The sequence below is a fragment of the Giraffa tippelskirchi genome, chromosome 12 (assembly GCF_054371585.1).
Source record: "Giraffa tippelskirchi isolate mGirTip1 chromosome 12, T2T-mGirTip1v1.2.pri, whole genome shotgun sequence".
In the NCBI taxonomy this organism is placed as follows: Eukaryota; Metazoa; Chordata; class Mammalia; order Artiodactyla; family Giraffidae; genus Giraffa; species Giraffa tippelskirchi.
The window spans coordinates 72,027,283-72,050,071 of NC_137286.1; the positions used below are offsets into that span (position 1 = coordinate 72,027,283).

At 55.1% G+C, this 22,789-nt stretch overlaps 3 protein-coding genes and 1 long non-coding RNA gene across 4 annotated transcripts in view; 1 reads left to right on the top strand and 3 right to left on the bottom strand.

The window, feature by feature from the left end:
- LOC145529707 (uncharacterized) overlaps positions 1-22,789 on the top strand; it is a 1,704,434-nt gene that overhangs the window by 1,585,093 nt on the left and 96,552 nt on the right. The window contains exons 200-202 of the long non-coding RNA XR_014071296.1: positions 2,503-2,614; positions 10,146-10,257; positions 17,789-17,900. This is a non-coding gene — a long non-coding RNA (uncharacterized LOC145529707). The remainder of the gene's footprint in view (positions 1-2,502; positions 2,615-10,145; positions 10,258-17,788; positions 17,901-22,789) is intronic.
- On the bottom strand, positions 4,655-6,439 carry LOC145529697 (uncharacterized). The gene is made up of 3 exons (XM_081550302.1): positions 6,270-6,439; positions 5,558-5,870; positions 4,655-5,307 (listed from the first exon to the last, which is right to left on the bottom strand). The coding sequence occupies exons 1-3, from the start codon at positions 6,402-6,404 to the stop codon at positions 4,679-4,681; spliced, it is 1,077 nt and encodes a 358-aa protein (XP_081406428.1). The 5' UTR covers positions 6,405-6,439; the 3' UTR covers positions 4,655-4,678.
- On the bottom strand, positions 12,298-17,361 carry LOC145529542 (uncharacterized). Its single transcript, XM_081550122.1, has 3 exons — positions 13,913-17,361; positions 13,201-13,513; positions 12,298-12,950 (listed from the first exon to the last, which is right to left on the bottom strand). Exons 1-3 carry the CDS (start codon positions 14,147-14,149, stop codon positions 12,322-12,324), a joined length of 1,179 nt encoding a protein of 392 aa, XP_081406248.1. The 5' UTR covers positions 14,150-17,361; the 3' UTR covers positions 12,298-12,321.
- On the bottom strand, positions 18,759-21,733 carry LOC145529674 (uncharacterized). The gene is made up of 3 exons (XM_081550275.1): positions 21,556-21,733; positions 20,844-21,156; positions 18,759-20,593 (listed from the first exon to the last, which is right to left on the bottom strand). Exons 1-3 carry the CDS (start codon positions 21,688-21,690, stop codon positions 19,965-19,967), a joined length of 1,077 nt encoding a protein of 358 aa, XP_081406401.1. The 5' UTR covers positions 21,691-21,733; the 3' UTR covers positions 18,759-19,964.

The window sequence follows — 22,789 nt, forward strand, 5'->3', positions numbered from 1 at the left end:
GGAAACCCATTGGTGTACTTCGTTTCCCTCTTTCCCTTACTTGAAGAGACCCATTTCTACCTCCGCCCAGCAAATGGCAAGGAGACTCTGATGTTAAGGAGCCTTTGACCTACGCTTCTTTCTAGCTATCTCAAGACATCAGTCTTTAGGGTGAGGTTTTTCCCCAATATTGAGGTGGTGTGAGATCAAAACCAATAGCGTTCTTCAGATGTAGCTGTCTGGTTTTCCCATGGCCATTTATTGAAGAGGCTTTCTTGTTCCCATTTGGATATTCTCCCCTTCTGTGTCAGAGATGAGTTGACCATGGATGCCGGGGTTTGTTTCTGGACCCTCAACTTTATTCCATCGATCTGGATCTGTGTGTGTTGTTGTATTCCCAATAGCATACTGTCCTGCTGCTGCCGCTGCGGCTAAGTCACTTCAGTCGTGTCTGACTCTGCGCGACCCCATGGCCTGCAGCCTACCAGGCTCCTCCGTCCAGGGCATTTTCCAGGCAAGAGTACTGGCGTGGGTCGCCATCGCCTTCTCCGATACGCTCCTGAGGATCCTAGTTTGGTCGTCTAATTTCCTTTCACACAACCTTGGATGTCCGTATCGGGGCTTTTTCGTCGGATTGTATTGACAATTTAGGCTCTTTTCTGTTTCCGTAACCCCTTTTGCAGTTCTTTGTTCGGTGCGACAATGCATTGGCATTTTGGGAGGAATAGCATCCAAGCTGTGGATTGCCTTGTGGGGCTGTGACATCATTTTCCCAATAGGAATTCTTTCAAGCCCTGAGCACAGCTTCTCTTTCCAGTGATTGGTGTGGGCTTGATCTTCCTTCTTCCATCTCTCGCCGTTTTGTGAGAACAGGTCCTTCCTTCCCTTCTGGGTTAGATGGACTCGTGGGTATCACTTCAGTGCATGGCATTGTCAGTGGGGGTGATAATTCCCTTCTCATTGGAAGACTTTGCTGTGAGTATTAGAAATGCAAGTGATTTCTCTTCCCCTTCCTCCCTGTCCATCTCTCAGAGCCACCGGGAAACAGAGGCCTCATCCAGGGTCACACAGGCCTGAGGGAGTGCAACTAGACTGTTGTTTCTTCAGGCCCTCCGTGCTGGACATCATCCGGGATACTCTGTGTGTGTCTTCCTCAGTCTGGTGTCCCTTCAGACCTTTCCCTAGTTTTCACAGGCTTGTTGTGTTGGTGTTCTTTGTCTGTTTGGAGACACATCCTTGAGAAGCTTTGTGTTTCCACTCATTCGTCTCGCGATGTATGACCTGTCTTTTGCTTTTGTAATGAGGTCTTTCCCACAGTAGATATCTTTGATTTTGCAAAGTCCACTGTATTCTCTGGGTTGTTTTGTGGACTGCCTTTTAGTTTTGTGTGTGAAGACTCAAAGCACGTGTCCGGTTTCTGCTCATTGTTCTTCTAGATTTGTGACAAGTTTTCATGGAAACTTTGTCTAGGGATAACTGGAAGTGAACTCGGTGTAAGGTGTCAAGTCTCCATCTCCATTCATGTCATGCCCTGCAGTTTCCAATTCCCTGTTCCTGAGTGGTTTTGGAGACCTTGTGGGAAGTTTGGTTGCATGGGAGTTTGCATTTCCACCTTGAGTAGATTCCCACTGTTCTGCCCTCAGGGACACTGTCAAGGGGGAGTGAGGAGCAGCCTGCACTTCCAGCAGTGACCACACGGTGGGGCGAGTGCTGCTCTCCCCTCTGGGAGCCCCAGGCCACAGGCATCCCAGTGAGGAGCCAGCTCTGTGCTCGGCTGAAAGGAGTTAGACTCTCAGGAGCCTCTGAGCCCTTGCCTTTGGATCACCCAGGGTGGGCATTTACTGTGACAGAAAAAAATTGCCCTGAATTCCATGGACGGAAGAGCCTGGCTGTGTAGAGTTCGTGAGTTGCCGTGAATCAGACACAACTGAGGACACAAAAACTCAATAGACTAAAACACTTTTGGGGGGTGGGGGGAGTGAAAGGGGGTGATGTGGGGTTTTTTTGTCGTATATAATAGCCAAGGGAAATCTAGTTTAAACCTAAATTCACATAGATGGGAAAGGTATAGCTCTCCGTCACCCTATTAAAAAAAAAAAAAAACTACTTAACTTTTCTGAAAGTTTATTTAGTAGCTTCCTTGAGCAGTTCATTGTGAAGTTTTTTTTTTTTTTTCTGTGACATCGGCCTCATTAAAAAGTACGGTTTGCCTTTACTGGATAATTTTGTTCATTGGTTTGTTAGGGAATCTTGGTAATATTTGAGTTTCCTGGGGAGCATGGTCACATGACCTGGCCCTGGCCAATCGGTGCGTTCCACCTCCCTGGCCACTGTGATTGGCTCCGGACTGGGGCAGTGCCCAATCGGGGCCCAGGGCCGGGCCTCACGTTGGAAGCCAGGGGAAGACGAGCTCTCGTCCTGCTGGGGTAGGGGAAGGGGTGGGGCCGGGGGAGGTCAGGCTCCAGCAGTGGGAGGGGCTTGAGGTCCGCCTGCGGCAGTTGGTGACCTTCCTGCTCCCCTCAGGGCAGAGCCGCCGGCCTGAGAATGAGGGCGCTGCTGAGCCCAGGGGCTGGGATGGCCCGTTGCTGCTGTGGTCCCAGAGCTCCACCCGAGACCTGACGGAGGCCGTCTGCCCGTGAGTCCTCTCCCGCTTGTCTGTCAGCTTGTTTGAACCATGCTGGGTTTTCTGCCCAGCCGGCTAAGGGGAGTCCCTGGAAATGCAAGGGTGTGGGTTTTGGCAGACTTCAGGGAAGACATGCCAGATGAGCCTGGGAGACTCCAGCTTAATCTGGATTCAGGAGATATCTCTTCGGGCCAGCTAGTAATTGTAGGATAAGCCTAATGAGTCTTCACAGGATGAAGAGAGTAACGTGCCAAGGTAGCAATCGATGTCCTCATTCGAGAGGATGATGAAGCTGGTGCTCAGAGAAGGGGGGAACTTGGCCACAGCAAGGAGGTGTGCACCCAGACGGAACCCCCAGATCCGGCCATTTGAGCTCAGGGAGGCCACTGGTGTGGCTTGTCCCTGTGGCAGGGGCCGAGGCACGCAGCCCACCCTGATTCCTGCGGGGGCCTGACTTGGGAAGTGCCATCTGGTAGCTTTGAGACTCACCAAACCAAATTGCACTGGAGAGAGGAAGGACACCTTCCTTCATCCACCCCCCACCCCCGCCGGATTCCCACATACCCTGACCCCTTTCTCTGGATTTCGGAGCCATTTCCAGAGTCCCGCTCATATGACCTCATTCGAAGTGCACTGTGGACGAGCTGCCATCTGCAGCTGCTACCACAGCAGCCAAGGGCTTTATCTCCCGAGTACCTCCCTTCCTTTGGAACTTGGGGGCCCTCTACTCCCCACTTGCACACCACAGACCTTTGCTGAGGATTGTGGGGACCCTCACTCAGTTTGCAGCACGTTGTAGCCATCCCTGTCCTCTCAATACCTCCCTTGCAACTCAGCTTGTGAGCTCCTTTGGAGCAGCGTGGCCCACCTGGCTGCAACGGCAGAGACACAGCTGACAGTGAAACAACAGCTTCGATCTGACAGCCGGAAAGCTCTGTCAAAAGGGACCTCCCTCTTCACACCGTAGAGGCTGTAGGAGCCGCCAGGGTTTGGGAACCAGTGCTGGGGCCAAAATGACTCCACAGCTGTTTTCCTTCCTGGGGAGGGTTCTGGCTCGAGTGGGAATGGCTCAAGTCTCCTAAGGTTCTGAAAGCCCACTGTGTGCAGATTCACGGTACACAGAGAGGAGAAGGTGGAGTCCTGCCCTGGAGGTGGTCACAGCTCACGGATGAGCCAGGCAGGCAGGCAGGCAGGCAGGGCATGAGAACACCTGAGCTGCCTTCATGAGTGAGTGGTGTGGGGGCAGAGGAAGAGAAGCCGGTCTGCTCCCTCATGTGGTGCCCAGGGCAGGTTGTCCCCAGAGGAAACCCTTACGACGGTGAGGACTCTCACTGCTGTTTCCCAAGGGGTTCCGTCGGTGCGTGTCTTCCCCGGAGCGGTCAGGCCGTCTCTAAAGTACACTGGCCATGGGCATTGCCTCTCCTTGGAACTTCCCATGTGTTTCTCTTTTGCATGGAACAGTGATTTTTCTAGAGGGGTTCTGGGCCACAAGGTTGTTGGGTCATTTGCTAGCCTTCTGTCGTGAAGAACGCTTTCCTGGGCGTTGGGGTGGTTTGTTGTTCCAGCTCCCTTTCTTGGCTTCTTTTGGGAGCTGGTGCAACAAGAGGAGCTCAGCCTCTGCCTTCTGGCTGAGATGTCACCCTTCAAACAGCAATGCCTGCCTGGAGATAATGATGGCATTTGCCAAAAGGGCTTCGTTTGGCACATGATATCTTGAAAGGACGTACACCGTCCTTTCAGCTATCAAAGGCTAGTTCAAATGACATAAAAATGAGAACTCTCCAATGGAGTCTTACAGTAGGTGGAGAGTCCGAAAAAAACTCCTTCAGTCATCTCACTGAGAGTCATTGATTGGGGACACCAAGAATATAGGAAGGAATGCAGAAAGAAAAGATGAAATTGTGGTCAGGATCGGGGGGAGGGATGAACAGGGCCTGCTTGCCTTGAACCCAGGCTTTGTTGGCGGGTGGGGCATAAAGATCGAACGGGTCTGAAACTACAGAGTGGTGATGGTAACACAGTATCACCAGAGTTACACAACAGTGTCCCAAATTGCAACAATGATGAAAAAGTTTACTAATCCCAACTTAACCAACAAAAATAGACGAAACCATACAAAAAGTAAAACATCACCAGAAAGGTGGAAACAAACCAAATGCAAAGCAGCTCAGGGGAAAGGAACTCCATGTCCCCTGGGGGCAGACCGAGTTGCCGGCGTCCACGGTGAGCAGACAGGGATGGAGGCTGCAGAGCCGACCGCTCCCCTGGACATGGTGTTTCCGGCAAGGGCTCTGGGTCTCTGTCCAGAGCGGGGGCTCGTTCTTCCTGCAGGGGCGGGTGAGTCATCGTCGGCGTCTGGGTGTTGCGCGGGAGCCAGGGCAGGCTCTCCCTGCCGAGGCGGTGACTCCTCCTCTGCCTCGGGTTCTCCTGCCAAAGCCCGAGCAGGTACAGGTGCACGTGGAGGTGGAGGTTCTGGCTGAGGGGGTAGGACATCAGTGCCTGGGGCTGGGGGTCCTGCAGGCACGGAAATCCGATCTGCCCGGTGTGCTGGCCAGTACCCAGCTGGCCTGGTGTCTCTGCGAGGGCAAGGCTCGGTTCTCCATCTGCCCTCGGTGGATCCCTGGGTCCTGCACCTGGAGCCACCACCTCTGTAGGCACAGGTCTGGGAAGTGGAGCCTGGTTCCAGTTGGAGGCCAGTGCTAGAGCTGGGGGAGAAGCAAAGTTTTCCCACAGACCAGCCTTGGCATGTGCGTATCCCGGGACAGAAAGCTTCCAAGAGATTCCGAAAGAATACCCAGGGTTGGATGTCTTTTGGGACTGAAGTGTGCAAGATGGGGGTGGGGGTGTGAGGCCAGCGCTTGCTGCAGGCCCAGCAGCATCTTTCGGGGACTCGTCCCTGTGTAGCTCAGCACCCCCTCCCCACACACTCCCGTGCACCAGCCCCAGCGTCCTTACCTCTGTGCTCTGGCGTGCTGGGCTCCAGGTCCTCCTGCTGCCTCAGAGGCCGGGGTTCTCGGGACTCTGGGTCGGAGCCGGGTGTGCTGAGCTCCGTGGCAGCCTCAGACTGGGCCGCCGGGTGTATCCTGGGCAGTGTCTCGGCAGCAGGCCTTCCCCGCCTCCGCTTCGCCCCCGGTGGGGCTGATGCCTCCGTGGGCACGCTCACCTGGAGCCTGCACTGGGCCTCACGGGGGGGGGGTTGGTGCTCCGACCCCTCCCTCCGGGAGGTGGACGGGGTGTCCCCGTCCTCGGCCTCATCACGTGGGAAGCTCTGCAACGACAGTGACCGTCAGCCAGCCGTGCTGGGAGTTTTCCGAGCTGGGCCTGGCCAGTGGAGCCGCTGCTTCTGCCTGCTCGAACTTCTCTTCCCAGAAGGGTCAGAGACGTGTGTCTGCTCAGATCCCCACCCGGGAGGAAAGAGACCCACCTGAGGGTGTGAGGTCAGCCTGGGCGGCCGGCCCTGCCCGCACTGTTCCCATCCCAGCCAGCCTGATCTCCCCTGGGGTGTGGACACAACTTGTCCGCAGGCTTCTGACCCCACATCCGCCTGGGCTTCCTTGAGGGAGACACACCCCGAGAAACCCGCATCCACACACACAGGCAAAGGACCCGGTGTTTCCGGGTGGCATGGGAGAGGTGGCCTGGCCCGGCCTGGGGCTCCCCGTGTTACCTTTCTGTTTCTCCGGGCAGAGGGCCAGAGGCCTCTCGGGGGTGCCCTGAGCCAACGTCGACAGGGTGCCCACGCACACTGCCTGTGAGCTCTCCTGAGGCCCCGGCCTCTGGGCAGGGGCAAACAGCAGAACATCCTGGCAGCAAGAGATCTGGCTGGGGGCTCCTCTCCGCTCTGGAGGCCTGGATACCCGGGTTGTGGGTTCTGTTGGGTTCTGTTGCCGGCAGGTGACATCATTTCCTGGGGTTCGTGCTGAGGTCCCTTCCCCAAAACTTCCCAAGGGAATCTCTGGGTTTCTGACTGCTCGACCACCCCCCTTAGGCCATGTGCAGACACATTGACAGCCACACAGCCCAGCCCACAGCCCTGGGGAGGCCTGGGTGCAGCCAGGGCCTGAGCTCCGAGGACCCCGCTGCTCTCAGACCAGGCTCCTTCTTCTCATAAGTGGTGTGGCCCTGGACAAGCATATGCCCCTCAGGGTTTCCCCAGTCTCTCCATCTGCAGAGTGGGGGTCATTCTCCCATCTGTTTCCTAGGTCTGTCGGCCTACGAGCAGCTCCATGCCTCTCCACCTGGGGCCGATATCACGTGGAGCTTGTGCGCTGAGACTTCAGAAAGAAAGACTCCATCCAGGGCTGACACAGCACAGAATGGGGCAGAACGAGGCCTGGATGCGCCGTGGTACCCAGGAAAAGGCACTGCCCCTCCTGACTGTTTTGAGACCCCACATCCAAGTTGGAGGCCCGAAAGGAAGACTTGAAGGTCTCCCTCTCTTATAGAAAAGAGTAGCCAACTTTCTGGTCCTCTGTTTCCATTGAGATTCTGTTCAAGTGTCCCAGCTCGGCTTCTGCGGGTGGCTGAGCTTCTAATGGCTCCCTGCGTTCTTGTCTTTTCCTCTCCAAACCTTCCGTCCTTTTCCCCCTTCTGGGGTGGATGGGCGCTGTCATTGCTTCTACCTTCGAGACAGATTGATGAAAAGTCTGGACCATCGACTCCTTTCCTCTCTTTGGTTCCGTGTCTCTCTCTGGCTGTGTCCCTCTCTTTTCCTTTCTCGATTCAGTCTGTGTCTTCCTCTTTCTCTCTCGTGTGTGGATGGATGGATGCTAGGAATGCACATGTATATGATTAGATGAGGGTTATGTTTTAGGGATGGGTTAGAGGGAGAGAAAGGCTTTAGGTCGGAGTTGGTCATGGGGGAAGGGTCAAGGGTGGTGGTGGTGTTTCTTGGAATCTGAGTGCTGTGCATTCTTCGTCTCTTTCCATATGAACCCCTTCTCAGATACACCACTTGCAAGGAGTCTCTCATGTTCCGTTTCCTATCTTTTGCATCTGTGAATGCTTAGCTTCTCTGTTGTGAAGAGGTTCCATTGGATGGAAACCCATTGGTGTACTTCGTTTCCCTCTTTCCCTTACTTGAAGAGACCCATTTCTACCTCCGCCCAGCAAATGGCAAGGAGACTCTGATGTTAAGGAGCCTTTGACCTACGCTTCTTTCTAGCTATCTCAAGACATCAGTCTTTAGGGTGAGGTTTTTCCCCGATATTGAGGTGGTGTGAGATCAAAACCAATAGCGTTCTTCAGATGTAGCTGTCTGGTTTTCCCATGGCCATTTATTGAAGAGGCTTTCTTGTTCCCATTTGGATATTCTCCCCTTCTGTGTCAGAGATGAGTTGACCATGGATGCCGGGGTTTGTTTCTGGACCCTCAACTTTATTCCATCGATCTGGATCTGTGTGTGTTGTTGTATTCCCAATAGCATACTGTCCTGCTGCTGCCGCTGCGGCTAAGTCACTTCAGTCGTGTCTGACTCTGCGCGACCCCATGGCCTGCAGCCTACCAGGCTCCTCCGTCCAGGGCATTTTCCAGGCAAGAGTACTGGCGTGGGTCGCCATCGCCTTCTCCGATACGCTCCTGAGGATCCTAGTTTGGTCGTCTAATTTCCTTTCACACAACCTTGGATGTCCGTATCGGGGCTTTTTCGTCGGATTGTATTGACAATTTAGGCTCTTTTCTGTTTCCGTAACCCCTTTTGCAGTTCTTTGTTCGGTGCGACAATGCATTGGCATTTTGGGAGGAATAGCATCCAAGCTGTGGATTGCCTTGTGGGGCTGTGACATCATTTTCCCAATAGGAATTCTTTCAAGCCCTGAGCACAGCTTCTCTTTCCAGTGATTGGTGTGGGCTTGATCTTCCTTCTTCCATCTCTCGCCGTTTTGTGAGAACAGGTCCTTCCTTCCCTTCTGGGTTAGATGGACTCGTGGGTATCACTTCAGTGCATGGCATTGTCAGTGGGGGTGATAATTCCCTTCTCATTGGAAGACTTTGCTGTGAGTATTAGAAATGCAAGTGATTTCTCTTCCCCTTCCTCCCTGTCCATCTCTCAGAGCCACCGGGAAACAGAGGCCTCATCCAGGGTCACACAGGCCTGAGGGAGTGCAACTAGACTGTTGTTTCTTCAGGCCCTCCGTGCTGGACATCATCCGGGATACTCTGTGTGTGTCTTCCTCAGTCTGGTGTCCCTTCAGACCTTTCCCTAGTTTTCACAGGCTTGTTGTGTTGGTGTTCTTTGTCTGTTTGGAGACACATCCTTGAGAAGCTTTGTGTTTCCACTCATTCGTCTCGCGATGTATGACCTGTCTTTTGCTTTTGTAATGAGGTCTTTCCCACAGTAGATATCTTTGATTTTGCAAAGTCCACTGTATTCTCTGGGTTGTTTTGTGGACTGCCTTTTAGTTTTGTGTGTGAAGACTCAAAGCACGTGTCCGGTTTCTGCTCATTGTTCTTCTAGATTTGTGACAAGTTTTCATGGAAACTTTGTCTAGGGATAACTGGAAGTGAACTCGGTGTAAGGTGTCAAGTCTCCATCTCCATTCATGTCATGCCCTGCAGTTTCCAATTCCCTGTTCCTGAGTGGTTTTGGAGACCTTGTGGGAAGTTTGGTTGCATGGGAGTTTGCATTTCCACCTTGAGTAGATTCCCACTGTTCTGCCCTCAGGGACACTGTCAAGGGGGAGTGAGGAGCAGCCTGCACTTCCAGCAGTGACCACACGGTGGGGCGAGTGCTGTTCTCTCCTCTGGGAGCCCCAGGCCACAGGCATCCCAGTGAGGAGCCAGCTCTGTGCTCGGCTGAAAGGAGTTAGACTCTCAGGAGCCTCTGAGCCCTTGCCTTTGGATCACCCAGGGTGGGCATTTACTGTGACAGAAAAAAAATTGCCCTGAATTCCATGGACGGAAGAGCCTGGCTGTGTAGAGTTCGTGAGTTGCCGTGAATCAGACACAACTGAGGACACAAAAACTCAATAGACTAAAACACTTTTGGGGGGTGGGGGGAGTGAAAGGGGGTGATGTGGGGTTTTTTTGTCGTATATAATAGCCAAGGGAAATCTAGTTTAAACCTAAATTCACATAGATGGGAAAGGTATAGCTCTCCGTCACCCTATTAAAAAAAAAAAAAAAAACTACTTAACTTTTCTGAAAGTTTATTTAGTAGCTTCCTTGAGCAGTTCATTGTGAAGCATTTTTTTTTTTTCTGTGACATCGGCCTCATTAAAAAGTACGGTTTGCCTTTACTGGATAATTTTGTTCATTGGTTTGTTACGGAATCTTGGTAATATTTGAGTTTCCTGGGGAGCATGGTCACATGACCTGGCCCTGGCCAATCGGTGCGTTCCACCTCCCTGGCCACTGTGATTGGCTCCGGACTGGGGCAGTGCCCAATCGGGGCCCAGGGCCGGGCCTCACGTTGGAAGCCAGGGGAAGACGAGCTCTCGTCCTGCTGGGGTAGGGGAAGGGGTGGGGCCGGGGGAGGTCAGGCTCCAGCAGTGGGAGGGGCTTGAGGTCCGCCTGCGGCAGTTGGTGACCTTCCTGCTCCCCTCAGGGCAGAGCCGCCGGCCTGAGAATGAGGGCGCTGCTGAGCCCAGGGGCTGGGATGGCCCGTTGCTGCTGTGGTCCCAGAGCTCCACCCGAGACCTGACGGAGGCCGTCTGCCCGTGAGTCCTCTCCCGCTTGTCTGTCAGCTTGTTTGAACCATGCTGGGTTTTCTGCCCAGCCAGCTAAGGGGAGTCCCTGGAAATGCAAGGGTGTGGGTTTTGGCAGACTTCAGGGAAGACATGCCAGATGAGCCTGGGAGACTCCAGCTTAATCTGGATTCAGGAGATATCTCTTCGGGCCAGCTAGTAATTGTAGGATAAGCCTAATGAGTCTTCACAGGATGAAGAGAGTAACGTGCCAAGGTAGCAATCGATGTCCTCATTCGAGAGGATGATGAAGCTGGTGCTCAGAGAAGGGGGGAACTTGGCCACAGCAAGGAGGTGTGCACCCAGACGGAACCCCCAGATCCGGCCATTTGAGCTCAGGGAGGCCACTGGTGTGGCTTGTCCCTGTGGCAGGGGCCGAGGCACGCAGCCCACCCTGATTCCTGCGGGGGCCTGACTTGGGAAGTGCCATCTGGTAGCTTTGAGACTCACCAAACCAAATTGCACTGGAGAGAGGAAGGACACCTTCCTTCATCCACCCCCCACCCCCGCCGGATTCCCACATACCCTGACCCCTTTCTCTGGATTTCGGAGCCATTTCCAGAGTCCCGCTCATATGACCTCATTCGAAGTGCACTGTGGACGAGCTGCCATCTGCAGCTGCTACCACAGCAGCCAAGGGCTTTATCTCCCGAGTACCTCCCTTCCTTTGGAACTTGGGGGCCCTCTACTCCCCACTTGCACACCACAGACCTTTGCTGAGGATTGTGGGGACCCTCACTCAGTTTGCAGCACGTTGTAGCCATCCCTGTCCTCTCAATACCTCCCTTGCAACTCAGCTTGTGAGCTCCTTTGGAGCAGCGTGGCCCACCTGGCTGCAACGGCAGAGACACAGCTGACAGTGAAACAACAGCTTCGATCTGACAGCCGGAAAGCTCTGTCAAAAGGGACCTCCCTCTTCACACCGTAGAGGCTGTAGGAGCCGCCAGGGTTTGGGAACCAGTGCTGGGGCCAAAATGACTCCACAGCTGTTTTCCTTCCTGGGGAGGGTTCTGGCTCGAGTGGGAATGGCTCAAGTCTCCTAAGGTTCTGAAAGCCCACTGTGTGCAGATTCACGGTACACAGAGAGGAGAAGGTGGAGTCCTGCCCTGGAGGTGGTCACAGCTCACGGATGAGCCAGGCAGGCAGGCAGGCAGGCAGGGCATGAGAACACCTGAGCTGCCTTCATGAGTGAGTGGTGTGGGGGCAGAGGAAGAGAAGCCGGTCTGCTCCCTCATGTGGTGCCCAGGGCAGGTTGTCCCCAGAGGAAACCCTTACGACGGTGAGGACTCTCACTGCTGTTTCCCAAGGGGTTCCGTCGGTGCGTGTCTTCCCCGGAGCGGTCAGGCCGTCTCTAAAGTACACTGGCCATGGGCATTGCCTCTCCTTGGAACTTCCCATGTGTTTCTCTTTTGTATGGAACAGTGATTTTTCTAGAGGGGTTCTGGGCCACAAGGTTGTTGGGTCATTTGCTAGCCTTCTGTCGTGAAGAACGCTTTCCTGGGCGTTGGGGTGGTTTGTTGTTCCAGCTCCCTTTCTTGGCTTCTTTTGGGAGCTGGTGCAACAAGAGGAGCTCAGCCTCTGCCTTCTGGCTGAGATGTCACCCTTCAAACAGCAATGCCTGCCTGGAGATAATGATGGCATTTGCCAAAAGGGCTTCGTTTGGCACATGATATCTTGAAAGGACGTACACCGTCCTTTCAGCTATCAAAGGCTAGTTCAAATGACATAAAAATGAGAACTCTCCAATGGAGTCTTACAGTAGGTGGAGAGTCCGAAAAAAACTCCTTCAGTCATCTCACTGAGAGTCATTGATTGGGGACACCAAGAATATAGGAAGGAATGCAGAAAGAAAAGATGAAATTGTGGTCAGGATCGGGGGGAGGGATGAACAGGGCCTGCTTGCCTTGAACCCAGGCTTTGTTGGCGGGTGGGGCATAAAGATCGAACGGGTCTGAAACTACAGAGTGGTGATGGTAACACAGTATCACCAGAGTTACACAACAGTGTCCCAAATTGCAACAATGATGAAAAAGTTTACTAATCCCAACTTAACCAACAAAAATAGACGAAACCATACAAAAAGTAAAACATCACCAGAAAGGTGGAAACAAACCAAATGCAAAGCAGCTCAGGGGAAAGGAACTCCATGTCCCCTGGGGGCAGACCGAGTTGCCGGCGTCCACGGTGAGCAGACAGGGATGGAGGCTGCAGAGCCGACCGCTCCCCTGGACATGGTGTTTCCGGCAAGGGCTCTGGGTCTCTGTCCAGAGCGGGGGCTCGTTCTTCCTGCAGGGGCGGGTGAGTCATCGTCGGCGTCTGGGTGTTGCGCGGGAGCCAGGGCAGGCTCTCCCTGCCGAGGCGGTGACTCCTCCTCTGCCTCGGGTTCTCCTGCCAAAGCCCGAGCAGGTACAGGTGCACGTGGAGGTGGAGGTTCTGGCTGAGGGGGTGGGACATCAGTGCCTGGGGCTGGGGGTCCTGCAGGCACGGAAATCCGATCTGCCCGGTGTGCTGGCCAGTACCCAGCTGGCCTGGTGTCTCTGCGAGGGCAAGGCTCGGTTCTCCATCTGCCCTCGGTGGATCCCTGGGTCCTGCACCTGGAGCCACCACCTCTGTAGGCACAGGTCTGGGAAGTGGAGCCTGGTTCCAGTTGGAGGCCAGTGCTAGAGCTGGGGGAGAAGCAAAGTTTTCCCACAGACCAGCCTTGGCATGTGCGTATCCCGGGACAGAAAGCTTCCAAGAGATTCCGAAAGAATACCCAGGGTTGGATGTCTTTTGGGACTGAAGTGTGCAAGATGGGGGTGGGGGTGTGAGGCCAGCGCTTGCTGCAGGCCCAGCAGCATCTTTCGGGGACTCGTCCCTGTGTAGCTCAGCACCCCCTCCCCACACACTCCCGTGCACCAGCCCCAGCGTCCTTACCTCTGTGCTCTGGCGTGCTGGGCTCCAGGTCCTCCTGCTGCCTCAGAGGCCGGGGTTCTCGGGACTCTGGGTCGGAGCCGGGTGTGCTGAGCTCCGTGGCAGCCTCAGACTGGGCCGCCGGGTGTATCCTGGGCGGTGTCTCGGCAGCAGGCCTTCCCCGCCTCCGCTTCGCCCCCGGTGGGGCTGATGCCTCCGTGGGCACGCTCACCTGGAGCCTGCACTGGGCCTCACGGGCGGGGGGTTGGTGCTCCGACCCCTCCCTCCGGGAGGTGGACGGGGTGTCCCCGTCCTCGGCCTCATCACGTGGGAAGCTCTGCAACGACAGTGACCGTCAGCCAGCCGTGCTGGGAGTTTTCCGAGCTGGGCCTGGCCAGTGGAGCCGCTGCTTCTGCCTGCTCGAACTTCTCTTCCCAGAAGGGTCAGAGACGTGTGTCTGCTCAGATCCCCACCCGGGAGGAAAGAGACCCACCTGAGGGTGTGAGGTCAGCCTGGGCGGCCGGCCCTGCCCGCACTGTTCCCATCCCAGCCAGCCTGATCTCCCCTGGGGTGTGGACACAACTTGTCCGCAGGCTTCTGACCCCACATCCGCCTGGGCTTCCTTGAGGGAGACACACCCCGAGAAACCCGCATCCACACACACAGGCAAAGGACCCGGTGTTTCCGGGTGGCATGGGAGAGGTGGCCTGGCCCGGCCTGGGGCTCCCCGTGTTACCTTTCTGTTTCTCCGGGCAGAGGGCCAGAGGCCTCTCGGGGGTGCCCTGAGCCAACGTCGACAGGGTGCCCACGCACACTGCCTGTGAGCTCTCCTGAGGCCCCGGCCTCTGGGCAGGGGCAAACAGCAGAACATCCTGGCAGCAAGAGATCTGGCTGGGGGCTCCTCTCCGCTCTGGAGGCCTGGATACCCGGGTTGCGGGTTCTGTTGGGTTCTGTTGCCGGCAGGTGACATCATTTCCTGGGGTTCGTGCTGAGGTCCCTTCCCCAAAACTTCCCAAGGGAATCTCTGGGTTTCTGACTGCTCGACCACCCCCCTTAGGCCATGTGCAGGCACAGTGACAGCCACACAGCCCAGCCCACAGCCCTGGGGAGGCCTGGGTGCAGCCAGGGCCTGAGCTCCGAGGACCCCGCTGCTCTCAGACCAGGCTCCTTCTTCTCATAAGTGGTGTGGCCCTGGACAAGCATATGCCCCTCAGGGTTTCCCCAGTCTCTCCATCTGCAGAGTGGGGGTCATTCTCCCATCTGTTTCCTAGGTCTGTCGGCCTACGAGCAGCTCCATGCCTCTCCACCTGGGGCCGATATCACGTGGAGCTTGTGCGCTGAGACTTCAGAAAGAAAGACTCCATCCAGGGCTGACACAGCACAGAATGGGGCAGAACGAGGCCTGGATGCGCCGTGGTACCCAGGAAAAGGCACTGCCCCTCCTGACTGTTTTGAGACCCCACATCCAAGTTGGAGGCCCGAAAGGAAGACTCGAAGGTCTCCCTCTCTTATAGAAAAGAGTAGCCAACTTTCTGGTCCTCTGTTTCCATTGAGATTCTGTTCAAGTGTCCCAGCTCGGCTTCTGCGGGTGGCTGAGCTTCTAATGGCTCCCTGCGTTCTTGTCTTTTCCTCTCCAAACCTTCCGTCCTTTTCCCCCTTCTGGGGTGGATGGGCGCTGTCATTGCTTCTACCTTCGAGACAGATTGATGAAAAGTCTGGACCATCGACTCCTTTCCTCTCTTTGGTTCCGTGTCTCTCTCTGGCTGTGTCCCTCTCTTTTCCTTTCTCGATTCAGTCTGTGTCTTCCTCTTTCTCTCTCGTGTGTGGATGGATGGATGCTAGGAATGCACATGTATATGATTAGATGAGGGTTATGTTTTAGGGATGGGTTAGAGGGAGAGAAAGGCTTTAGGTCGGAGTTGGTCATGGGGGAAGGGTCAAGGGTGGTGGTGGTGTTTCTTGGAATCTGAGTGCTGTGCATTCTTCGTCTCTTTCCATATGAACCCCTTCTCAGATACACCACTTGCAAGGAGTCTCTCATGTTCCGTTTCCTATCTTTTGCATCTGTGAATGCTTAGCTTCTCTGTTGTGAAGAGGTTCCATTGGATGGAAACCCATTGGTGTACTTCGTTTCCCTCTTTCCCTTACTTGAAGAGACCCATTTCTACCTCCGCCCAGCAAATGGCAAGGAGACTCTGATGTTAAGGAGCCTTTGACCTACGCTTCTTTCTAGCTATCTCAAGACATCAGTCTTTAGGGTGAGGTTTTTCCCCGATATTGAGGTGGTGTGAGATCAAAACCAATAGCGTTCTTCAGATGTAGCTGTCTGGTTTTCCCATGGCCATTTATTGAAGAGGCTTTCTTGTTCCCATTTGGATATTCTCCCCTTCTGTGTCAGAGATGAGTTGACCATGGATGCCGGGGTTTGTTTCTGGACCCTCAACTTTATTCCATCGATCTGGATCTGTGTGTGTTGTTGTATTCCCAATAGCATACTGTCCTGCTGCTGCCGCTGCGGCTAAGTCACTTCAGTCGTGTCTGACTCTGCGCGACCCCATGGCCTGCAGCCTACCAGGCTCCTCCGTCCAGGGCATTTTCCAGGCAAGAGTACTGGCGTGGGTCGCCATCGCCTTCTCCGATACGCTCCTGAGGATCCTAGTTTGGTCGTCTAATTTCCTTTCACACAACCTTGGATGTCCGTATCGGGGCTTTTTCGTCGGATTGTATTGACAATTTAGGCTCTTTTCTGTTTCCGTAACCCCTTTTGCAGTTCTTTGTTCGGTGCGACAATGCATTGGCATTTTGGGAGGAATAGCATCCAAGCTGTGGATTGCCTTGTGGGGCTGTGACATCATTTTCCCAATAGGAATTCTTTCAAGCCCTGAGCACAGCTTCTCTTTCCAGTGATTGGTGTGGGCTTGATCTTCCTTCTTCCATCTCTCGCCGTTTTGTGAGAACAGGTCCTTCCTTCCCTTCTGGGTTAGATGGACTCGTGGGTATCACTTCAGTGCATGGCATTGTCAGTGGGGGTGATAATTCCCTTCTCATTGGAAGACTTTGCTGTGAGTATTAGAAATGCAAGTGATTTCTCTTCCCCTTCCTCCCTGTCCATCTCTCAGAGCCACCGGGAAACAGAGGCCTCATCCAGGGTCACACAGGCCTGAGGGAGTGCAACTAGACTGTTGTTTCTTCAGGCCCTCCGTGCTGGACATCATCCGGGATACTCTGTGTGTGTCTTCCTCAGTCTGGTGTCCCTTCAGACCTTTCCCTAGTTTTCACAGGCTTGTTGTGTTGGTGTTCTTTGTCTGTTTGGAGACACATCCTTGAGAAGCTTTGTGTTTCCACTCATTCGTCTCGCGATGTATGACCTGTCTTTTGCTTTTGTAATGAGGTCTTTCCCACAGTAGATATCTTTGATTTTGCAAAGTCCACTGTATTCTCTGGGTTGTTTTGTGGACTGCCTTTTAGTTTTGTGTGTGAAGACTCAAAGCACGTGTCCAGTTTCTGCTCATTGTTCTTCTAGATTTGTGACAAGTTTTCATGGAAACTTTGTCTAGGGATAACTGGAAGTGAACTCGGTGTAAGGTGTCAAGTCTCCATCTCCATTCATGTCATGCCCTGCAGTTTCCAATTCCCTGTTCCTGAGTGGTTTTGGAGACCTTGTGGGAAGTTTGGTTGCATGGGAGTTTGCATTTCCACCTTGAGTAGATTCCCACTGTTCTGCCCTCAGGGACACTGTCAAGGGGGAGTGAGGAGCAGCCTGCACTTCCAGCAGTGACCACACGGTGGGGCGAGTGCTGCTCTCCCCTCTGGGAGCCCCAGGCCACAGGCATCCCAGTGAGGAGCCAGCTCTGTGCTCGGCTGAAAGGAGTTAGACTCTCAGGAGCCTCTGAGCCCTTGCCTTTGGATCACCCAGGGTGGGCATTTACTGTGACAGAAAAAAATTGCCCTGAATTCCATGGACGGAAGAGCCTGGCTGTGTAGAGTTCGTGAGTTGCCGTGAATCAGACACAACTGAGGACACAAAAACTCAATAGACTAAAACACTTTTGGGGGGTGGGGGGAGTGAAAGGGGGTGATGTGGGGTTTTTTTGTCGTATATAATAGCCAAGGGAAATCTAGTTTAAACCTAAATTCACATAGATGGGAAAGGTATAGCTCTCCGTCACCCTATTAAAAAAAAAAAAAAAACTACTTAACTTTTCTGAAAGTTTATTTAGTAGCTTCCTTGAGCAGTTCATTGTGAAGCATTTTTTTTTTTTTTCTGTGACATCGGCCTCATTAAAAAGTACGGTTTGCCTTTACTGGATAATTTTGTTCATTGGTTTGTTAGGGAATCTTGGTAATATTTGAGTTTCCTGGGGAGCATGGTCACATGACCTGGCCCTGGCCAATCGGTGCGTTCCACCTCCCTGGCCACTGTGATTGGCTCCGGACTGGGGCAGTGCCCAATCGGGGCCCAGGGCCGGGCCTCACGTTGGAAGCCAGGGGAAGACGAGCTCTCGTCCTGCTGGGGTAGGGGAAGGGGTGGGGCCGGGGGAGGTCAGGCTCCAGCAGTGGGAGGGGCTTGAGGTCCGCCTGCGGCAGTTGGTGACCTTCCTGCTCCCCTCAGGGCAGAGCCGCCGGCCTGAGAATGAGGGCGCTGCTGAGCCCAGGGGCTGGGATGGCCCGTTGCTGCTGTGGTCCCAGAGCTCCACCCGAGACCTGACGGAGGCCGTCTGCCCGTGAGTCCTCTCCCGCTTGTCTGTCAGCTTGTTTGAACCATGCTGGGTTTTCTGCCCAGCCGGCTAAGGGGAGTCCCTGGAAATGCAAGGGTGTGGGTTTTGGCAGACTTCAGGGAAGACATGCCAGATGAGCCTGGGAGACTCCAGCTTAATCTGGATTCAGGAGATATCTCTTCGGGCCAGCTAGTAATTGTAGGATAAGCCTAATGAGTCTTCACAGGATGAAGAGAGTAACGTGCCAAGGTAGCAATCGATGTCCTCATTCGAGAGGATGATGAAGCTGGTGCTCAGAGAAGGGGGGAACTTGGCCACAGCAAGGAGGTGTGCACCCAGACGGAACCCCCAGATCCGGCCATTTGAGCTCAGGGAGGCCACTGGTGTGGCTTGTCCCTGTGGCAGGGGCCGAGGCACGCAGCCCACCCTGATTCCTGCGGGGGCCTGACTTGGGAAGTGCCATCTGGTAGCTTTGAGACTCACCAAACCAAATTGCACTGGAGAGAGGAAGGACACCTTCCTTCATCCACCCCCCACCCCCGCCGGATTCCCACATACCCTGACCCCTTTCTCTGGATTTCGGAGCCATTTCCAGAGTCCCGCTCATATGACCTCATTCGAAGTGCACTGTGGACGAGCTGCCATCTGCAGCTGCTACCACAGCAGCCAAGGGCTTTATCTCCCGAGTACCTCCCTTCCTTTGGAACTTGGGGGCCCTCTACTCCCCACTTGCACACCACAGACCTTTGCTGAGGATTGTGGGGACCCTCACTCAGTTTGCAGCACGTTGTAGCCATCCCTGTCCTCTCAATACCTCCCTTGCAACTCAGCTTGTGAGCTCCTTTGGAGCAGCGTGGCCCACCTGGCTGCAACGGCAGAGACACAGCTGACAGTGAAACAACAGCTTCGATCTGACAGCCGGAAAGCTCTGTCAAAAGGGACCTCCCTCTTCACACCGTAGAGGCTGTAGGAGCCGCCAGGGTTTGGGAACCAGTGCTGGGGCCAAAATGACTCCACAGCTGTTTTCCTTCCTGGGGAGGGTTCTGGCTCGAGTGGGAATGGCTCAAGTCTCCTAAGGTTCTGAAAGCCCACTGTGTGCAGATTCACGGTACACAGAGAGGAGAAGGTGGAGTCCTGCCCTGGAGGTGGTCACAGCTCACGGATGAGCCAGGCAGGCAGGCAGGCAGGCAGGGCATGAGAACACCTGGGCTGCCTTCATGAGTGAGTGGTGTGGGGGCAGAGGAAGAGAAGCCGGTCTGCTCCCTCATGTGGTGCCCAGGGCAGGTTGTCCCCAGAGGAAACCCTTACGACGGTGAGGACTCTCACTGCTGTTTCCCAAGGGGTTCCGTCGGTGCGTGTCTTCCCCGGAGCGGTCAGGCCGTCTCTAAAGTACACTGGCCATGGGCATTGCCTCTCCTTGGAACTTCCCATGTGTTTCTCTTTTGTATGGAACAGTGATTTTTCTAGAGGGGTTCTGGGCCACAAGGTTGTTGGGTCATTTGCTAGCCTTCTGTCGTGAAGAACGCTTTCCTGGGCGTTGGGGTGGTTTGTTGTTCCAGCTCCCTTTCTTGGCTTCTTTTGGGAGCTGGTGCAACAAGAGGAGCTCAGCCTCTGCCTTCTGGCTGAGATGTCACCCTTCAAACAGCAATGCCTGCCTGGAGATAATGATGGCATTTGCCAAAAGGGCTTCGTTTGGCACATGATATCTTGAAAGGACGTACACCGTCCTTTCAGCTATCAAAGGCTAGTTCAAATGACATAAAAATGAGAACTCTCCAATGGAGTCTTACAGTAGGTGGAGAGTCCGAAAAAAACTCCTTCAGTCATCTCACTGAGAGTCATTGATTGGGGACACCAAGAATATAGGAAGGAATGCAGAAAGAAAAGATGAAATTGTGGTCAGGATCGGGGGGAGGGATGAACAGGGCCTGCTTGCCTTGAACCCAGGCTTTGTTGGCGGGTGGGGCATAAAGATCGAACGGGTCTGAAACTACAGAGTGGTGATGGTAACACAGTATCACCAGAGTTACACAACAGTGTCCCAAATTGCAACAATGATGAAAAAGTTTACTAATCCCAACTTAACCAACAAAAATAGACGAAACCATACAAAAAGTAAAACATCACCAGAAAGGTGGAAACAAACCAAATGCAAAGCAGCTCAGGGGAAAGGAACTCCATGTCCCCTGGGGGCAGACCGAGTTGCCGGCGTCCACGGTGAGCAGACAGGGATGGAGGCTGCAGAGCCGACCGCTCCCCTGGACATGGTGTTTCCGGCAAGGGCTCTGGGTCTCTGTCCAGAGCGGGGGCTCGTTCTTCCTGCAGGGGCGGGTGAGTCATCGTCGGCGTCTGGGTGTTGCGCGGGAGCCAGGGCAGGCTCTCCCTGCCGAGGCGGTGACTCCTCCTCTGCCTCGGGTTCTCCTGCCAAAGCCCGAGCAGGTACAGGTGCACGTGGAGGTGGAGGTTCTGGCTGAGGGGGTGGGACATCAGTGCCTGGGGCTGGGGGTCCTGCAGGCACGGAAATCCGATCTGCCCGGTGTGCTGGCCAGTACCCAGCTGGCCTGGTGTCTCTGCGAGGGCAAGGCTCGGTTCTCCATCTGCCCTCGGTGGATCCCTGGGTCCTGCACCTGGAGCCACCACCTCTGTAGGCACAGGTCTGGGAAGTGGAGCCTGGTTCCAGTTGGAGGCCAGTGCTAGAGCTGGGGGAGAAGCAAAGTTTGCCCACAGACCAGCCTTGGCATGTGCGTATCCCGGGACAGAAAGCTTCCAAGAGATTCCGAAAGAATACCCAGGGTTGGATGTCTTTTGGGACTGAAGTGTGCAAGATGGGGGTGGGGGTGTGAGGCCAGCGCTTGCTGCAGGCCCAGCAGCATCTTTCGGGGACTCGTCCCTGTGTAGCTCAGCACCCCCTCCCCACACACTCCCGTGCACCAGCCCCAGCGTCCTTACCTCTGTGCTCTGGCGTGCTGGGCTCCAGGTCCTCCTGCTGCCTCAGAGGCCGGGGTTCTCGGGACTCTGGGTCGGAGCCGGGTGTGCTGAGCTCCGTGGCAGCCTCAGACTGGGCCGCCGGGTGTATCCTGGGCGGTGTCTCGGCAGCAGGCCTTCCCCGCCTCCGCTTCGCCCCCGGTGGGGCTGATGCCTCCGTGGGCACGCTCACCTGGAGCCTGCACTGGGCCTCACAGGCGGGGGGGTGGTGCTCCGACCCCTCCCTCCGGGAGGTGGACGGGGTGTCCCCGTCCTCGGCCTCATCACGTGGGAAGCTCTGCAACAACAGTGACCGTCAGCCAGCCGTGCTGGGAGTTTTCCGAGCTGGGCCTGGCCAGTGGAGCCGCTGCTTCTGCCTGCTCGAACTTCTCTTCCCAGAAGGGTCAGAGACGTGTGTCTGCTCAGATCCCCACCCGGGAGGAAAGAGACCCACCTGAGGGTGTGAGGTCAGCCTGGGCGGCCGGCCCTGCCCGCACTGTTCCCATCCCAGCCAGCCTGATCTCCCCTGGGGTGTGGACACAACTTGTCCGCAGGCTTCTGACCCCACATCCGCCTGGGCTTCCTTGAGGGAGACACACCCCGAGAAACCCGCATCCACACACACAGGCAAAGGACCCGGTGTTTCCGGGTGGCATGGGAGAGGTGGCCTGGCCCGGCCTGGGGCTCCCCGTGTTACCTTTCTGTTTCTCCGGGCAGAGGGCCAGAGGCCTCTCGGGGGTGCCCTGAGCCAACGTCGACAGGGTGCCCACGCACACTGCCTGTGAGCTCTCCTGAGGCCCCGGCCTCTGGGCAGGGGCAAACAGCAGAACATCCTGGCAGCAAGAGATCTGGCTGGGGGCTCCTCTCCGCTCTGGAGGCCTGGATACCCGGGTTGCGGGTTCTGTTGGGTTCTGTTGCCGGCAGGTGACATCATTTCCTGGGGTTCGTGCTGAGGTCCCTTCCGCAAAACTTCCCAAGGGAATCTCTGGGTTTCTGACTGCTCGACCACCCCCCTTAGGCCATGTGCAGGCACAGTGACAGCCACACAGCCCAGCCCACAGCCCTGGGGAGGCCTGGGTGCAGCCAGGGCCTGAGCTCCGAGGACCCCGCTGCTCTCAGACCAGGCTCCTTCTTCTCATAAGTGGTGTGGCCCTGGACAAGCATATGCCCCTCAGGGTTTCCCCAGTCTCTCCATCTGCAGAGTGGGGGTCATTCTCCCATCTGTTTCCTAGGTCTGTCGGCCTACGAGCAGCTCCATGCCTCTCCACCTGGGGCCGATATCACGTGGAGCTTGTGCGCTGAGACTTCAGAAAGAAAGACTCCATCCAGGGCTGACACAGCACAGAATGGGGCAGAACGAGGCCTGGATGCGCCGTGGTACCCAGGAAAAGGCACTGCCCCTCCTGACTGTTTTGAGACCCCACATCCAAGTTGGAGGCCCGAAAGGAAGACTCGAAGGTCTCCCTCTCTTATAGAAAAGAGTAGCCAACTTTCTGGTCCTCTGTTTCCATTGAGATTCTGTTCAAGTGTCCCAGCTCGGCTTCTGCGGGTGGCTGAGCTTCTAATGGCTCCCTGCGTTCTTGTCTTTTCCTCTCCAAACCTTCCGTCCTTTTCCCCCTTCTGGGGTGGATGGGCGCTGTCATTGCTTCTACCTTCGAGACAGATTGATGAAAAGTCTGGACCATCGACTCCTTTCCTCTCTTTGGTTCCGTGTCTCTCTCTGGCTGTGTCCCTCTCTTTTCCTTTCTCGATTCAGTCTGTGTCTTCCTCTTTCTCTCTCGTGTGTGGATGGATGGATGCTAGGAATGCACATGTATATGATTAGATGAGGGTTATGTTTTAGGGATGGGTTAGAGGGAGAGAAAGGCTTTAGGTCGGAGTTGGTCATGGGGGAAGGGTCAAGGGTGGTGGTGGTGTTTCTTGGAATCTGA

Bases quoted from the DNA above. Each gene is read 5' to 3' on its own strand.
- LOC145529697 (XM_081550302.1), bottom strand. From the start codon at position 6,404: ATGTTCTGCTGTTTGCCCCTGCCCAGAGGCCGGGGCCTCAGGAGAGCT. The intron at 5,871-6,269 runs GTAACACGGGGA...CTGTCGTTGCAG, and splicing joins CTGCCCGGAGAAACAGAAAG to AGCTTCCCACGTGATGAGGC. The intron at 5,308-5,557 runs GTAAGGACGCTG...CTTCTCCCCCAG, and splicing joins CAGCACGCCAGAGCACAGAG to CTCTAGCACTGGCCTCCAAC.
- LOC145529542 (XM_081550122.1), bottom strand. From the start codon at position 14,149: ATGATGTCACCTGCCGGCAACAGAACCCAACAGAACCCGCAACCCGGG. The intron at 13,514-13,912 runs GTAACACGGGGA...CTGTCGTTGCAG, and splicing joins CTGCCCGGAGAAACAGAAAG to AGCTTCCCACGTGATGAGGC. The intron at 12,951-13,200 runs GTAAGGACGCTG...CTTCTCCCCCAG, and splicing joins CAGCACGCCAGAGCACAGAG to CTCTAGCACTGGCCTCCAAC.
- LOC145529674 (XM_081550275.1), bottom strand. From the start codon at position 21,690: ATGTTCTGCTGTTTGCCCCTGCCCAGAGGCCGGGGCCTCAGGAGAGCT. The intron at 21,157-21,555 runs GTAACACGGGGA...CTGTTGTTGCAG, and splicing joins CTGCCCGGAGAAACAGAAAG to AGCTTCCCACGTGATGAGGC. The intron at 20,594-20,843 runs GTAAGGACGCTG...CTTCTCCCCCAG, and splicing joins CAGCACGCCAGAGCACAGAG to CTCTAGCACTGGCCTCCAAC.